At 32.6% G+C, this 18,672-nt stretch overlaps 1 protein-coding gene across 4 annotated transcripts in view; it reads left to right on the top strand.

The window, feature by feature from the left end:
* PPP3CB (protein phosphatase 3 catalytic subunit beta) overlaps positions 1-18,672 on the top strand; it is a 42,002-nt gene that overhangs the window by 12,276 nt on the left and 11,054 nt on the right. For all 4 annotated transcript variants that reach the window (XM_063102450.1, XM_063102451.1, XM_063102452.1 and 1 more), the window contains exons 2-10: positions 180-380; positions 1,073-1,197; positions 4,313-4,424; positions 5,364-5,509; positions 5,791-5,930; positions 6,035-6,112; positions 6,219-6,313; positions 8,995-9,120; positions 13,965-14,042. In XM_063102450.1, the coding sequence (XP_062958520.1) occupies positions 180-380; positions 1,073-1,197; positions 4,313-4,424; positions 5,364-5,509; positions 5,791-5,930; positions 6,035-6,112; positions 6,219-6,313; positions 8,995-9,120; positions 13,965-14,042 (1,101 nt within the window). The remainder of the gene's footprint in view (positions 1-179; positions 381-1,072; positions 1,198-4,312; positions 4,425-5,363; positions 5,510-5,790; positions 5,931-6,034; positions 6,113-6,218; positions 6,314-8,994; positions 9,121-13,964; positions 14,043-18,672) is intronic.

Here is an 18,672-nt window from a genome sequence, read left to right on the forward strand (position 1 = left end):
AATTTAATTACTCTTTTAGAAAAAAAGTTTTTAAAAAATTAATACTTCTACCCAGTAAATGAAAAAAGAAACAAAAACATTTACTTTTCAGTTTTTACTCTTATCTACATCTAATGATTTGTTTTTATGTTAATTTGTTATTATTGACTTATTTTTTATTAATTAAAAAAAAATTGCAGCTGTCCCTTTTCCTCCAACTCATCGCTTGACATCTGAAGAAGTGTTTGATGTGGATGGGATACCCAGGGTTGATGTTCTGAAGAACCACTTAGTAAAAGAAGGTCGGGTAGATGAAGAAATTGCACTTAGAATTATCAATGAGGGTGCTGCCATCCTTCGGAGAGAGAAAACCATGATAGAAGTAGAAGCTCCAATAACAGGTACACTTATTTATGTTTTGGATATTATTTTTATTATTATTTAGTTGCCTGGATATAAAGTTGTTTCCTCTTCAGTCATATTGTATACTAAATTAATATTACATGAACATTATCTTGAATTTCCAAATTACTCTCCATACTTTTAAAAAGTTTTTGCCTATTTTCAGAGAATAAACATGATCCTAAATTATCTGAGTGCAGAAGTTAGTCTAATATTCTTTTTGTGAAGGTTTCATCAGTTGTGTTGGCCATACTCCAGTTTGATTCAACACTTTATTTACTTTGCTTTCAATCTTTAGGGGCAGATACCTTGACATCATATCAGATACCAAGTGGGATCATTTAAAGGTCCATAGAAAATATTGAGTTAGAATGGAGGTTTTACTGCCACCATTATAATTTTGCCATCCTATGAGTTAAACACATATTTGGCTCCCTACAGAGGAACTTTATAAATTTAGATAAAAATTGCGTCACTGACCACAAATTTTATTTCTGTTACATCTTGTTCTAGATCTTGAGCACAGGAATAATTGGTTACACATCATCCCTGTCATGACTTCATAGACACTTCCTTTTCAGGCATTTCTTGATAGCATTTACACTATCTCTTATTAAAAGAAATTAGAATTTAAGTAAAATTTGTTGTTTCAGAGTTTTTTTTTTCATTTCTAATAATCTTCTTGTTTCAGTGTGTGGTGACATCCATGGCCAATTTTTTGATCTGATGAAACTTTTTGAAGTAGGAGGATCACCTGCTAATACACGATACCTTTTTCTTGGTGATTATGTGGACAGAGGTTATTTTAGTATAGAGGTAATAATCATATACTGTCATTTGATTTGCTATTAACTGTTAACATAGATGATTTCTATTAATTCCTAGTAAAATAAGTTCCTAAAAGTACCTGTGTTGGGTTCTTTTTAATACCTCTGCATATTCTGAAGTTTTTAGGAAAAGCTACTATTTGTTCTTATTCTGTCTTTCAAACCATTCAGTTAATTTTCCTTGTATTAATAACCACTTTTCCCAATGGAAATTATGAGCAGAAGAGGGTCTTTATTGCCCTGTTATCTAGTAGCCTGAAGAAGCTATTTCTCTCTCTTGCCCCCTAAAGGTATTAAACTATGTGAAAAAGATTAATTGAATTCTCACTGATTAAATAAAGCATATTATGATTCTTTTACAGAAGCCTGAGTACTTCTATCCCTTCTTATGTAGCTGTTAAGACCCAAGTATATCATATGGAGTCTGTGTATTCTAAGTATATCACTTGGAATCCTGTGTATTGTCAGTATATCATAAACAATCTTTGTGTATTCTGAAAGTATTAAATTTGTTTTAAAAAACTTAAGAGGCATTAAAATGACCTGTTGACCATCACTCAACAAGTAGATGGTTCTTTTTGTTCCTTCTCTAATTATATAAATACAATTTGGTAAATATAGAACAATCTGTATTTTCTAACATATGCACCTCTTCTTTTTTAAAATGAAAATGGGACCATACTATAATATTGTTCTGTAACAACTTTTTTCATACCATCCTACACTGCAAATATCTTTCCAATTCAGTAAATATAAATCTACACTATCCTTTTTAATAGCTGCATTGTTTTCCATTGAATAAACAAACCATAATTAATTTAATCAATTCCTTTTTGTTAAACACTTAAGTTGTTCCCAGTTTTTTACCATTACAAATAATGCTTCACCAAGCCATGTTATTCATACATCTTTGTATTAATTGCCAGGTTAGTTCTGCAGGACAGATTCCTAGAGATAGAATTGCTGGGTCAAAGGTCTACCAATAGATACTTATGTTTCACATTTGATATGTTCCAAGCATGTTCTTAGCACTTAACACTTATTTATTAATCCTCACAACAATGTTATGAGGTAAGTACTGTTATTTTATCCGTTTTATAGATGAAGAATCTGAGGCTTGGAGAGGTTAAAGTAACTTGGCCAAGGTCAGATCATTAGTAAGCAGCACAACCAGACAGTCTGACTTGAAGGCTGTGCTTTTAACCACCTCTCCTAGTAGATAATGGAGCCTTACCTGGTGAATTTCTGTCCTGGTTACTGTGGTTTAATATACCCTTCTGCAGTGTTTTGAATATACCTTCCTTTCTAAGGCATGCTAGGATTCCTGTTGTAGAAGGGATTTCTGGACTTTGCACCCTGCTTCCTCCCTTAGGAATTTTATTATCCTGAGTTCTTCTTCCTCCCGTTCATAGTTCCATTATCAGCCCTTCAGCCTTCCCTGAATTATCTCAGGGCTTCAAGAAAGTCCAAAAATGGCTCTTCCTATAAAAAAAAAGTTTGGGGACATTTGACAAAAACAATAAGCAATTTTAGGAAGCTTAGTTGGTAACTAAGCATATTGATGTGTATGTCCTTGTGTAAGATTTTTTTTAGCTGACTCATTTAATACATTTTATTGTTATAATAGGAAAATAACAAAGAATCAAAATAAGCAATAAAAACAGGTTGAGTTTGTTAAATATTTTCCTGGTTTTATTATTTTTTTTCTAGTGAATAAAATGAAGGTGTGAATAATTACACATTTCAACATACCTTAACTTGTTAAAAATAAATTTTGTTTTTTCTTTTTATATGTGATTATAGAAAACATGTTTATTTCCAAAAGAAATAGTTCTTCCTTTTTTTTAACCAAATAAGTAAAATGTGATTCTCTTTTTTTAATTGAAACATAGTTGATTATACATATTTTTGGGATACAGCATTGACTGCTATCACCTGTGTACAACATGTGGTGATCAAATCAATATTAACAGCATATTTGTTATTATAAATCATAACTGTTCTTTATGCTCCTTACCCAGTCTCTCCCTAATCCCCCTCTCCCAACCCCTCCACCCCCCGACCCCCCAGTAACCATGGATTCGTTCCCTCCTCCTGAAATTTCAACATATTATTGTGGTCTGTCTATCCTTCCTTCCTTCCTTCATTCCTTCCTTCCTTCTTTTTTTCTTCTCTCTCTCCCTCCCTCCCTCTTTAGCATGCAGTTATGAGTGAGGACATGTGCTGTTCTCTCTTATGTTAAATCTATTTAGAGAAAAGCATCTGCTGTACTGTTTGTTTTAATATTATTTTTATTTAAAAGTTGCATTTGCTTTGAATTAGTTTAGATAATAAGCATATACCTTATGTAAGGCAACATTTGTAATCAACAAAACAAACATAAAAAATGGCCCTTCCCTTCATTAGGTAGCGTGGCATAATGCTTAAATCAGAGGCTCAGACTCCTTTCTGCATTACTTAGGAGTTTTGTGATTTCGGACAAGTTACTTGAGCTCTTTACTTCAGTTTCCTCATTTGTAAAAGAGATAATATTACATACTTCATAGTATTGTTTGAGGAATAAATGAGGGGGATTAATTATACAGTGCTTGATACATTGTAAGTACTCAATAAATGTTAATTTCTATGACTTTTTAAATGTGCCTTTCTCTTTGCTGACACTGCTGTGATTTTTGATATTATTTTATTTACTAATATGCATATGGAGGAGACCAGTCTGCTAATTGTCTTTTATCAAATAATCTCTAAGTCTAAAGTAATTAAATAGATTATTTGACTCATTCATTCAACAAATATTTATTGCTGTTCTCCTATTTGCTAGGTATTTTTCTAGGAGTAGAGCATGAGAAGTAAAATGACAAATCCACGATTTCATGGAACTTATATGAGGGGTCTTCAAAAAGTTCATGGAAAGAAAGATTCATATTTTTAATTTTCATTTTCCACAAACTTTTTGAAATACCCTCATGTTTTAGTAAGAGACAAAGAGAGATAATGAAGAGTAATAGAGATGGTAAGAGTAATAGAGGAAAAGGAACAAAGATCGAACAATTTAATTAAACAAAAATACAAGATAAATTTACTGGAAACATTTTCTTTTGCAGTGTGTCTTATATTTATGGGTCCTGAAGATTCTATACCCAAGCACATTATTTCTTCTGAGAGGCAACCATGAATGCAGACACCTTACTGAGTATTTTACCTTTAAGCAGGAATGTGAGTACTGCCAGGAGAAATGTTTACACTTCCTCAGTATTCTTTTGGAGGGATAGGCTGTGGGTAGTAAGAGTTATGGAGACTTTACAGTGCAACATGTAAGAACAGATTTTGGGTCCACACATGTAAAGCTTTGAGAAAGACTGTTAAGCGCTCTCTAGTGTTTAATGATATTTAATTCAGAAGTTTTCATTTCAGTATTTCCTAGTAAGTTTAATTTTTACTAACGTACTTAGGAACAGTTTGAAGTTTTGTATATAGTTTTTATGTTAAAATTATTTTTCCTAACAGGAAAAATAAAAACCGAAGGAAAAGAAATTATTGTTACTGCATGGGAAATTTTAATCCCCCAATCTTGAGACATTCCTATGAATGTTCTTAACAAATTATTTGTCATCACTGCAGATTGTTTCAAACATACTATTAATGAATTGAAAGTTGTTTTTTTTTTGGCGGCTGGCCCATGCGGGGATCTGAACCCATGACCTTGGTGTTACACAAGGCTGTGCTCTAACCAGCAGAGCTAACCTGCTAGCCCGTTGGTATCTTTTTATAGTCACCCTATTACCCACTCTCAGCCCTGGGTTATCACTTACCTGTTTTCTGTCTCTGTAGTTTTCTTGCCTTGGTTTTAATAGTCAACTTTATATATACACGAGGGTACTTCAGAAAGTTTGTGGAAAAATGGAATTAAGAGATGATATGAATCCTTCTATGAACTTTTTGAACTTTGGAAGACCCCCCATGTGTACATGTATATATAAAGAGAGACTTTTACCTTTTATAATTGAAACTGTAACTGTCCAAATCTCATTATAAAATACTGCAAGATATAAGGGAGGGATGAGAACAAGTAATAAAATCATATATATATATATATATATATATTTTAAATGATCAACTAGTAACTTCCAATTATTTAATATTTTCTTTTTCTAGGTAAAATTAAATATTCAGAAAGAGTCTATGAAGCTTGTATGGAAGCTTTTGATAGTCTGCCTCTTGCTGCACTTTTAAACCAACAATTTCTTTGTGTTCATGGTGGACTTTCACCAGAAATACACACACTGGATGATATTAGGAGAGTGAGTATATATTTTAGTTCCAAGGTTGATTCCTATTTATAGTACTTTTTTGGGTAGAGAGTAGAAGCTTCAAACTTCTCTTCACTGCCAAGATTAGTAAAATTTAAATATACTGATATAAAAATTAATATACTGATATTTCAAGGAAATATCTTCTAACCTTCAGAACAGTGTACTGTGGACTATATTCAAAGTTGGTACCACTTTCCTATGTCCATTTTGTCCTTACTTTTTGATGAGTTATTTCTGGTTTTTGTTTCTTTCTTTTCTTTCTTTCACAGTTAGATAGATTCAAAGAGCCACCTGCATTTGGACCAATGTGTGACTTGCTGTGGTCTGATCCTTCTGAAGATTTTGGAAATGAAAAATCACAGGAACATTTTAGTCACAATACCGTTCGAGGATGTTCTTATTTTTATAAGTAAGGAAAAATATCCAAGATTAATCACATTTTAATTGTTAAAATAGTATATGCATCATACAGAAAACCATTATTTTACTTAATTTAGTCTTTTCCCCCCACAGCTATCCAGCAGTGTGTGAGTTTTTGCAAAACAATAATTTGTTATCGATTATTAGAGCTCACGAAGCTCAAGATGCAGGGTAAGAATTCTGTTTCCCTGACCCAAATTAACACCTTAAAATACAAAGCAAACTTAGTAACCATGATTGATGCTTTACGATGCATATTAAGCTATTTGTTTTGCAGCTATAGAATGTACAGAAAAAGTCAAACTACAGGGTTCCCTTCATTAATAACAATTTTTTCGGCACCTAATTACTTAGATGTCTACAATAATAAAGGTAAGATGTTGTTGATAAAAAAAATTATTAAACAACTTAGCATTTTAATTGATTTTTTTGAAAATATAAAAGGGGCATTGTTTGAAACCGTAACTATCCAAATCTCATTATAAAAAAAAACTATAAGATATAAGGGAGGGGAGAGAATAAGAAATAAAAATCCAAAATGTGAAACTAAGTCATGTGTAACCATTCCACAACTTGTCACTCACAAAAGCTCTTTTTAAAAAAATGTTCTAAGTACTTTGAGCAAAACCAAATGTGATTTTCTCAAACTCCCCTTTCTTAAATCTTTCTGCTTATAATCAAGAGAATGTTTCCTTGTTTGTATAAAGCTGCTGTTGCTTTAAACATTTTGTTTATTTGTACTGTCTACTTGTTTAGTTTATCATGTTTCTTGTTTTATGTTCACAAATCTAGGTTCTCTTTCTTATTCCCTCCTTTTACCTCTACAGTCTTACCACTGCCCCATGAAGATTTGTATTTGAGCTTTCTTTGATTAACCACTCTGACCTCCTTTTGAGGATACATTCTTCCATTTTTACTGCTTTTTTTTTCTTTTTTCTTATGTTTTCTTTTCTTTACCTTCTGTTCAGTGGTTTCCATTTCCCCTCCTTTTCTCCAAATTTGATCTGTCTATAATAATTGGATTTCACTTTACTCTGACATATCTTATTGACAGTTAATGCCGAAGGGTCTTAATTTAGTTAAGTGTGTGCCAAGGACATTGAAGATGAGATTGGGTATATTTATGTAGTTCACATCTTTAGAAGAGGAAATTAGGAGGCCACCTCCTGTTCTGTCTGTATATGTCTGGAATTCACTCAACTATGCCATAGCTTCAGGGTCAGACTGGAGTGGATGTACCAGGAGGAAAGAATGAACAGAAGGTTAAAGACTTTAAAAAATACATTTAGAAAGATAATGAGGTCATTGCTAAATATGGGTTGTGGTATAAGATCAAAAGAGGAGCAAAAGGGAAGTTCTTTGGATGATGGGAGGTGGTCGTTAAAAGGTTAAAACATTTGCCTGAGATCAAACAGTAGTATGCTGGGTAAGTTTGATACAGATTATGCTACAAGAACTTATACTGTAGATACCTAATGAAGCGTAGCTTTATTTTTTGAGAAGAAATGTATTTAAGTTTTAACTCCATTGTCAAGAACAGAATTGTGTGCCACATTTAACTTTCTACCACTGCGGTAATTCCTCAACTGTGACTTCTTTTTGTCAGTATTAAAAGAGCAAGTGTTCTATGCCCAGTGGATCATTGCCTTACTGGTTGTCCTTTGTCAGTTTGACTCAGGAGGTTAAGGGATCCATTTTTTTAGTACTCAGAAAAGTACTCAAACCACTGAATCTGTCTTGTCCAAATCAAATGTCTCTTGGGAGTTGTGAGTCTGTACATGAATAGTGTTAGTGATTTGAGTGTTTACATAGTATGAGTATGCTTGTAATGTTTCATTCCATCCATAAGGCAATTTTCTAGATTTTCTCTCTCTCTCTTCTCTCCCTTAAATAAGGCCTGAAAGCTTGATATCAGCCCATAATTTCTGAAGCTAAATTTAAAATACTTTTATTTCAGATGGGAATTTCATAAGGGAAACAAACATATACCTGTTAAGTTAGTAAATGGTGACATATAGCAAGATTACTTTTATTCTGTATTAGCCAGAATCACAAATCTTGGAATTTAACATCTGCATTTCAGTGCTTTTTATTAAAATGAAGAAAAAGTAATCATATGATTATTATAATATCTACAGTGCATTTTATACTTTTATGTTGTTTCATGTAAGATACATTATGTGACCTTAAACTTCTGAGGTAGGCACGGTGGACATATTAGACCCATTTTATAAATGAGAAACAGATCAGTTAAATAATTTACCAAGCATTGCACAGCTAGTACATGCTATAGTTTAGATTAGAGCCCAGCCCTGCTAACCCAGTGTTCCATAAAGTAATATAACCAGTGATTGAAATCTATATAGGTTCATTTAAAATATTAATTATATCAACATATTGAAACAGAAAGATATCTGAGATTGAGATGAATATGTTACCTTTGAATTATTTGATTATAATGTTTTCTCTTTTGGTATTATAATGAAATTTTTTTCTAAATGAAGTAAAATTTTTTTGTAGTAGTTTCACCTGATTTCCTATATTAAATGAAACATATACATTCATACAGTCATAAATAAAATGTTCCAAATTGGGTTTTTTGTTTGTTTGTTTGCTTTATTACCACTCAGCTATCCTTTTCAGGTTGCCTGCAGCTGAAAAGACCCTCTTAAATTCCTCAACTTCTGTGAATTTTAAAAACCTAGAAAATTGCTCATTGCCATTCTGCTTCCTCTAAAAATTGAGTTTTCACAGTTTTGGATTTAGTAAAAGTATGTTTATCATTGATTGTAAAGTAGAACAAACATTCTGGAAGGAATCTGGAAATTTCGTTAATAATAAGTGAAGATTCTGACTATTGCTGTACATAAAAGTGTGTTAAAAACAAAAAGTATGTTATTACTAAAAATTAGTTCTTATCTGCCTCTACCAGCCCTGATTCCACTCACCCCCAATCCTCCTTCCTCTTAAAAAGATATTTTTCTGCTTTTATGTATTTTATAGCTTTGAGGCTAAAAACAAATTGTTACATTGACCTTCGACTTATCTTGCAGCTGCTGTATTAAAGTATGAAAATAATGTGATGAATATTCGACAGTTTAACTGTTCTCCCCATCCTTACTGGCTGCCCAATTTTATGGATGTCTTCACATGGTCTTTGCCATTTGTTGGAGAAAAAGGTATGATTTTTATTTAAAAAAAGATAAAGAATTATTTTATTACTATTACATTTACTCCAGTTTACTATCACAGTCACATACTTGCTAAAGGAAACTGAAGTCTAGTTTTACTGAGCTTGTAGCTTTGCTTGTGTCAGTGGGCGTGGATATGAGAGCCTCAAAGATATTTTAGTTAGCCGTTTACAGCCCCCATGTGAGGGTGTCTGGGGGACTGGGAGAAGACTTATAAATAGCCTGATCTTGTCGTCAGCTGTTAGGTTTTTCTTTCTTTCTTTTTTTTTTTCTTTTTTTCTTTAGCTTAAATCTTTTATGAAGGGATGGAACGAGAGCTTTGCTTTGGAATGGACCCTTCTGCATATTTTAACACCATTTTTGGGGATTCATGGGAGAATTTAATAGCCCTCATTTGACAATGTTAGTCATTTCATAGCAGTTCTGTACTCTGAGAGAAATGATAAAGAAAGAAAAATTCAGGTTCTAATATTTCTTCTCCTATATCAAAAATATTTATAAAATTTTAGTAGTGATGCTTTTCTGATAATTTAGAGGAATACCTATTAGTACATACGTAATAGTCTTCTTAAGAAAATAAATGCTGTTTAGGAATTTTGTTTGTCTTTTGTTTCTAGTTCCACAGAATTCTTAGGATTTCATTACTAATCACATTCCGTTTTAGTGTTAATTTTTTCACAAAGCAATGCCTCAGTTTCCATATGTGGAAAATGACAGTATTAGAGTACAGACAGTATTTTAAAACATTTTGTTCTGTATCTCTTACTATTTTTTCTCACCTCTGCCATGTTATAAAATGTTCCTTTGTGTATGGGATATGTCACTAATGCCAAGGCAATTTTTGGTTCTAAAATTCAGAATTAATACTTAAACTCTATATATTAAACAGGCTGTCTGCAGATTGCCTCTGGTCGTTATTTACTCAGTAGGCCCAGTGTTAAGTTAGTATGGAGATAGAATTACCCACTTTAGCATTTGAGAAGGGGGCCAGTTAAGGACTTAGGAGCAAAGGATGCATTACACTTACAACCTTCTATCTTTGGTATATGAGAAATAGTTCAATCATAGCATCATCAGGCTAAAGAGTATTTAAGAATTCATCTTGCTTATTTTCCTGCCTTCAGGCTAGATTGCAGCTCAACTTTTTTAATGTAATATAGGTAGGATGGAGGGTAGGGGGATCAGGAGAATAAAGTAGGAGGAAAATGGACCTTTCATAGATTCTCTCTAATTTGATTTTCTGATGCATCCACATAAGGAAATATTTCATTATATCTAATCTAAATGTTTATGCTATGAGTGTTTAAACAAGGAAAGAGAGATAATAGGTTTTTCTCAACTAGTGTACCTATCAATAACCAAGACATCACAGAGTTTTATTTATTTGCTTGCTTGTTTGTTTATTTTTGGCAGCTGGCCTGTACAGGGATCATAGAGTTTTAGAGCTCATGAGTGAACTATCAGTCATGTAGTCCAAATCCATTTTTATTTTTTTTTTGGTGGCTGGCCAGTATGGGAATCCTAATCCTTGACCTTGGTGATGTAATACTGCACTCTAACCAACTAAGCTAACTGGCCAGCCCAAATCCTTTTGAAAGATGAGAAAATTAAATCTGATTTTTGTGGATCTCTTATAAGTAAAGATGGAGAACAGTAGGCTTTTACTGATATTACTAAAATTTGAAGCCTACTAAGTGATCTTTGGTTCTTCTTTTGCCGGTCTAAATTATCTTCTCTCTTATTTGATACAGTAGTATTCAAATCTTCTGATCATATTTGTTGTGTTTCTGTGGATCTTCTATAAATTATTCACATCTTTCTAAAATTGTAAAACTCAGATTTTAACATTATATGCAAATAGAATCCTAGCCAGTGAACCAATATGATCATGATGGTCATTTAGAAAAATTACTGCAGTAAAATGGACTGGGTGGAAGAAAGACTAGAGACTTGGAGATCTGTTGTGAAGCTACATCAAATGTCAAGAAGAGACATAATGAAAGCCCTGGTAGCATTAGGAACGGAGAGCAGGGAGAACTGAAAGAACTGTCGAAGTAGAATCAGTGAGATTTAATGAGATTGCATGTTTAAAGGGAGGGACTGGTTGAAGATGACTTGGGTTTTTGAGTCCATATGTACAAGTGTATTTCAAAAAGTTCATGGAAAAATGGAATTAAGATCATACGAACCTTTCCATGATCTTTTTGAAGTACCCTCTTATGTTATAGCATGAATCAGTACTTCATTCCTTTTTCAATGGAATAATATTCTGTTGTATGGATATACCACATTTTGTTTATCCATTCATCAGGTGTAGACATTTGATTATTTCTAATTTTTCACTCTTATAAATCTGCAAAGAACATTCATGTACAAGTTTTTGTGTGGACATATGTTTTCACTTTGGGGGGTGTAGACCCTGGGAGTGAAATTGCTGGGTCATATGGTAATTCTCTGATTAACCTTTTGAGGATCTGCCAAAACGTTTTCCAAAGCAGCTGCATCATTTTACAATCCCACCAGCAGTGTATAATGATTCCAATTTTTTCCACATCCTTAACATTTGTTATTATCCATCTTTTTTATTATATCCATCATAGTGTATATGAAGTAGTATTGACTTGCATTTCCCTAATTAATAATGATGTTGAACATCTTTTTATGTGCTAATGGCCATTTATGTATCTTCTTTGGACGAATGTATTTTCAAATCCTTTGCTTATTTTATAATTGGGTTATTTTTCTTTTTATTATTGAGTTGTGTTTTTTATATATTCAAAATGCAGGCCCCTTATCCAGATATATGATTTGCACCTATTTTCTCCTATCTGTGGATTGGCTTTTTGCTTTCTTGATAATAATGTCTTTTGAAGCACAAAAATTTTTGATTTTGATGAAGTCCTATTTATCTATTTTTTCTTTTGCTCATGTGCTTTTGGTGTCATGTGTAAGAAAGCATTTAATCCAAGCTCACAAAGATTTACCCCTGTTTTCTTCTGAGAGTTTTATAGTTTTAGCTCTTATATATAGGTCTTTGATCCATTTTGAGTTAATTTTTATATGTGGTGTGTAGTGAGAGGTCCAACTTAAGTCTTTTGCATATCCCAGCACTATTTGTTGAAAAGACTGTTCTTTCCCTACTGAATTGTTTTGATACCTTTGTCGAAAATCAGTTGACCTTAAATATGAGATTTTATTTCTGGACTCTCAATTATGACTACTTCATTCTTTTTCTAACTTCCATTTAGAATGCATTATCTGCCCTCTCTACTTGGCATACTCTTAGTTCGTGATTCCTCCCAAATGTTGTCTACCAAAAGCCTTGTTTTCCCCAGTAGGTTTTTTGCATACCTTTGAATACTTACAGGATAGTTTTCATCACTCTTTTGTGATAGAGATATATTTATATGTATATACACACTCATACACATATATATGATATATATATCACATATATCACATATATGAAATTATGAATATATGTATATATATGAGGTTACTTCAAAAAGTTCATGAAAAAATAGCATTGAAAGATAATAGGGATTTTTCTATTATCTTTTTGAAGACCCCTTGTATATCTTCAGGTAGTTAGTAATCTTTTTGAAGGTAGAGATTATGCTTTTCATATCTGAATCCCAGAGATTTAGCACAGTACCTGGCATATGGTGTGCTTTTAATATATTTGTAGGAGGAAAAAGGGGTTTGTAGGGGCAATATTGCGCCTTGTTTTGGATGTATTAATTTCTCGGTGCTGCTAGGACATCCAGGAGCTAATACTCAGTAAGGATTTGATTTTTATTTATTAACTGAAATTCGATTATGTCCTTATTTTATGTATTCATTTGTTAGATACTTATTGGGTACTTGTCACATGTCAGGCACTGTGTTAGGCTCTGGGGATGCTGGTAAACAAAACAACATCCCACACTCATGAATCTTTCATTGTAGTAAGGGAAACAGACAATATACAAATGGTTTAAAATAGTTGGCAATAAAACTAGCAAGGAAATCCAAAGCCTGAAGGAGAGCTCAAGACTGGAGATACAGACTTTAGAATCATCTCTAAAGAGGTAATACTTGAAACTTTGACTATAATAATGGACAGAATTGCCAAGAGATTGAACACATAAAAAGAATAAGACTGCAGAGAGAATCTTGAAACTATTCAAATTTGTGGGTAAAATTGTCTAAAAATAGGAAAACCAGTACAGTTGAGTCATGGAAATCAAGGAAAAAGAGAAGGAAATAATATATAGAATAATGAAGAAGGATTAAGCCAAACAAAGAGCCATGAATTCCAGTTGTTAGATAGTAATTAGTAGTACTTAAAATTAAGTTTCAAGGGAATTGCTGGAGCCAGTTTTTAAAAGATTGAATTGTGGAACTTTTTTTGAAACACTACAAAGGTGCCATTATTTTTTTCTTACTCCTTAATGCTGTATCCGTGAGTGAAGATTTGAAATGTATACATTCAGATGTTATTCATCTGTTGTTATTTCTTTGGGGCTTCATTTTTTCTGAGATCTGAAAGTGTGTTCCGTAAAGAATCTCTGTGAGACTTGGTTTTTTTGTTTGTTTTTTGGCTACTGGCCAGTAAGGGGACCTTGGTGTTTATAACACTGCGCTCTAACCAACTGAGCTAACTGGCCGGCCCTTGTTTTTGATTGAATTTCTTTTATTTAAAAAAAATTTTTTAATTCCATTATTTCTCTATTAGAATGTGTTTGTCTTCTTGGGTTAAAAATTATTTGATCATTTGTAGGAATAATTGCTGTGTATATATATGCACAGTTGTATATGGTCAGCTAACATGTAACTTTTTTTTTGAATAGTGACAGAAATGTTGGTAAATGTTCTGAGTATTTGCTCTGATGATGAACTGATGACTGAAGGTGAAGACCAGTTTGATGGTATGATTATTTACCTTACTATTTTTTATTGTGAAACGGTATCTCTGAACTGCCCACCTCAGTACACATTGTTTTGCAAAAAACAGCCATTCCTTTCAGATGGCTATGCTATTTGATAAGTGAGAAGTCAGTTTTATCAGAGACTGTTTAAGATTTAAAAATAATTTTATTGATTTTATTTTTTATGGTGGTTTGGGGAAGAAGATGAATTTTGGGAAAGGGGAAATTTAGAAGAACAAACAGCAGAAAGGAAAATTGAGAAGTATTAAAAGGATGTCATTCTTCATAAATATGGACACTGCTTACACAAGGGAGGATAAAAATACTGTTTGTTTCATTAGTACAGTATTCTTAGTGCATCAGCAACATACCTGAACTCCCAGTGTTGCTTTCACTTCTTTCTTCCAGACACCAAAGTAGGACTGTTCCCAACTTAATGTGGTTGTGTTCTAAAGGACAATTTGCTTAGTTTAGTGTGAGATTCAGAAAGTGTTTTTTCCATAGAAACAAGGTTGTATTTGTACGTGGTTCTTAGTTCTTATGTAAGCTAACAAGCCTATGTACCTAATGTGTGTTTATAGTATAAATTAATACCATAGACACAAAATTTCTTTGTTTTGAAAATTTTATTTAGAACTTTAAAATTTAAATATATATTTAAAACTTAATTGAGTAAATAAAAAGATGAACAATTTATAAGCTGAAAACTCTTTATTCCCTTCCATACTCCCCTCACATTTTTTAGTATACTTTTTATTCGTGTTTTAAACATGGTCTACATATTGGTAAGATTTAATAGCTACATATTTCTAAGTACAGTAACATATAATTTTCATAGTTAATTTCATACTCTTTGGCAACTGGGTTGTTCTAAATTATCCTTGTTATGAATAGCAATGCAATAAATATATTTGTACAATAGCTGTTATTTTCCTTTTTGTGATAAATTTCTTGAAGAGAATTACAGAATTAAAGAATATGAAGAGCTTTAGTTTCATCATTTTTGTTATGAACTACCACATTGCTTTGCCAAAGAACTGGACCAATATGAAGTGCCTCCAGCAATGAATCCATAGGCCTGTTTCTCCACAGGCCCACCTCATTGTGTTTTGGTCATCTTTACTTATTTTGCTTAGTGGGTTATATTGTAGAAAATTATGGTTGGTTAGATTTACATTTCTTTGATTTGTAATAATGCTAAGAAGAGAATTATTTTTCAGCTGTGTAAACTGTCTATCTTAATTAATCACTTACCAAGTAAATCTAAGTAAAAACCATATAGAAATTTCTCTGCTTACAAACAGGTTTGGTTCTTAAACTCTTGGAAGCCCATTTGTTGAAAGTGGCTGTGTACAGAGCTGCTATTGCCATCTATTGGTGGTAGGCAAAGATGTACTTTTACTTTTGTACTTTTGCTAGTAACTGAAATATAATTTATTATATTTTAAATGTATTTAAATTATATTTAGGTTTGGATGATAAGCCTTAATGAATAATATTTATTTTTTCTTATTTTAATTCTTTTGATGTTTGTGTAGAAGTTTTTAGTTTTAACATGTTTCATCATATATGTCTTTTCCATGAAAATTTTAAATAGTTTTAACTAGATATTTCTTTTTCCTCTTTTGCTATCAGTGTTTGTTGTAAGAATTGATCTCTGCTCAGATTCTAGTTCATTATAATGACTGTGTGGCTTCAGGCAAGTTACTTAACCTTTCTGAGTCCGTTTCCCTCATCTTCAAAATGAGGACAATAATACCCACTTTATAACGTTGTAGGTATTGAGATAATGAAAAATTGAAGTAATGACTACAGTAATTCTTGGCACATAGCATACTAATTATTTCAGGTAAAGTTTTCTGTTAATTTGTCAAATTCTGTGAAATATCTAGTAGGAGTTTTAATGTTATATTAACTCTGTATCTGAATCTAGGGAGGTTTTTTTTCTTGAATAATATTTAGTTTTCCAAACTAAGACCAAGATCTCTTGCTCTGTATAATTAGTTCATTTACTATAATTATTCCATGTAATATATAATTACTCCATGTAAGATTATATAGTTTTTCTTTGAGAAAATCTAATATCAAGTTAAATATTTTAGTATTTTATTTCTTATTACTATTACAACTAGTATCACTCTTAACATATTTTCTGTCTGTATGAAGGAATACATTGTGTATGTGTGGGTTTATCTTATGTCCAACAACTTGGTTCAGCAGAATTATTTCCTGTGGTAATTTTTAATTTGTTCCTTAAGTTTTTTTTTTTTTTTTAAATATTTTATTTTATTTATTTATTTTTTGTCCTTTTCGTGACCGGCACTCAGCCAGTGAGTCCACATAGGATCCGAACCCGCGGCGGGAGCGTCGCCACGCTCCCAGCGCCGCACTCTCCCGAGTGCGCCATGGGCTCTGCCCTTGTTCCTTAAGTTTTAAAAATGTCATTTGTGTAAGGCTGATATTATTATTTACTTTCTATATTCTTACCTTATTTCTTTTTATTCTTTTTATTTAATTATTAATATTGCTAAGAATGTGTTGAATAGGAGTGGTATAGTAGGTAATGCTTTAGTCCACTTATAATAAAAAGGAAAGTTTCCTTCTTAAGTCTAATTATAGTACTTGGTTTTAGATACCTATGATTTATATGAAGATATAGATACTGAATCATTTTTTTGGATTCTACCACGAAAAAATATAAAATTGTATTATATTCTTTCTAATGAGAAGATTTTATGTATTTTATCAATATTTTTCCTGTCAGTATGATAAATTATGCCAATTTATCCACTTGTTATATTATTCTTACATTCCAGGGATGAATTGAGTTTGATCATTAAAGAGGCAGTGTAGTTTAATGGAAAGGATCAATGGTTTAGGTGTCATTTCACTACCATTTCTAGCTATGTAATCTTGGAAAAGACACCTACTTCCCAAGATCTTCTCATTCATCAAGTGAGGGAATGTAGACTGAAAATTCTTTCCTACTCTTATGTAGCTTTTAAAATTGTTAAGCACCATTTATGACAATGTTTCTATGGGAAAATACACTGATTTCCAGCTTTGAAAACTATAAATATATCTCCCTTCACTGCCAACATGGCAGGTGCACTTATTCCTCATTTTTTCACCCTTCCACTACAAGTATTAGGAGCACGGACCTGAAGAAAGTTTTAAAACCATGAGTCTGGGAGTTTGCTTGGAAGAATGGGAGTTGTTGGGGAGAGAAAGAACATTGAGGGAATGAAGGAAAGGGTAGGAGATTAAGATAGATACTAAGGTTTAGGATGGGGTAGGGAAAAGAGCTACTGGAACTACATTTATTTCCTTATTCATATTCCTTTTTTCTTCCCCTTAACTACATCCATTTTTCCTTCTTTCCTTTCACCATGATGGCATCCCTTCTGTTCTCTCCTTCTTTTCCTACATAGCAGTGGAACCATCTTATGGACTGAGTCTGTGGAGAAATCTGATTTTAGAAAGAAAACTTGTCGGGATGGGGATTGCTGTGGGGGCAGAATAAGGGTTTAGCTTTTCTGTGGGGAAAGGGAGAGAACAGGATTGGAGATTTCTCAGTAGTTACCTAAGGCTGAGATTAGGTAAAGGAATAAGACTTTATTCTTAAGTGATGAATCTTTGGTGCTCTGTATTGTGTATGTATGGGGTCTTGTTCTTAAGACAAAAATTTGCATAAACATTGCATGTGTAAGTGCGTATAGCATCCCTTTTAGAGGTGTTATTTAATCATAAAATAATTTTTGTGATATTTAGAATGTATACTATTTCTTTCGGATATTTATTTTTTTGTCTTCAGTTTGGTAAAGGAAATACATAATCCATATGTGTTATAGTTTTCCTAAACTAAACTTTGTATTTCCTATAATGGAATCATATATATCAGCATGAGAATGGAAGCTATGGAAAGCTCAAATGAAACAACCCCTGCTGCCTACTTTCAGAACTGTTACTTGCTTTGAAACAGTCTGTTGCTATTCTTGCAAAAAGATGGGCCCCAAACTCCCAGTTTGGATTGGGAACCAAAAGCACATACTGTTGTTCCTGAGTATATGCAAAAGTTCTACAATGCAGGTTCAAGAAATCATGGCTCTACTTATGGAGTGTGGAAGGCGTAGCTTTTCCTTTATTGGGAGTGGGTGAGGTTTTCCACTGAGGTAGTTTATAAAGTTACCTACATTTCTCTGTATATACTACAGATTTTGCAGATGTTGGTGTCCTTGAAGAACCACATGAGTTTATTTTTCATTTGTGTCATTACCTTTCACTTAACATACTTCCCATGGGTGACACATTTCCTTAGGGGTATGAATATAAATGTGCGATTGTTGTTAGCACAGTCTTTTATCAGTCTTATGTGTTTTCACGTGTTTTTTTCTGTCCCTAATTATGTCTACTGTCATCAAATATTATAGTCATTCTGTCCATAATTTCTTCCAAACACATACCTTTTAAGAAATCTTTACTTTAAGACTCTACCCAGTGGCATCCCTCTTTTATTCACCAGATTCTGCAGTACTACATTTTTCAGATTTTCAAATATGAGGGCCTTCATTTTTCTCCCTTTCTTTCTACATTCATTCTTCAGTACCACTGCCAAGTTAAATCTCTATCT

The sequence above is a fragment of the Cynocephalus volans genome, chromosome 7 (assembly GCF_027409185.1).
Source record: "Cynocephalus volans isolate mCynVol1 chromosome 7, mCynVol1.pri, whole genome shotgun sequence".
Taxonomy (NCBI): Eukaryota; Metazoa; Chordata; class Mammalia; order Dermoptera; family Cynocephalidae; genus Cynocephalus; species Cynocephalus volans.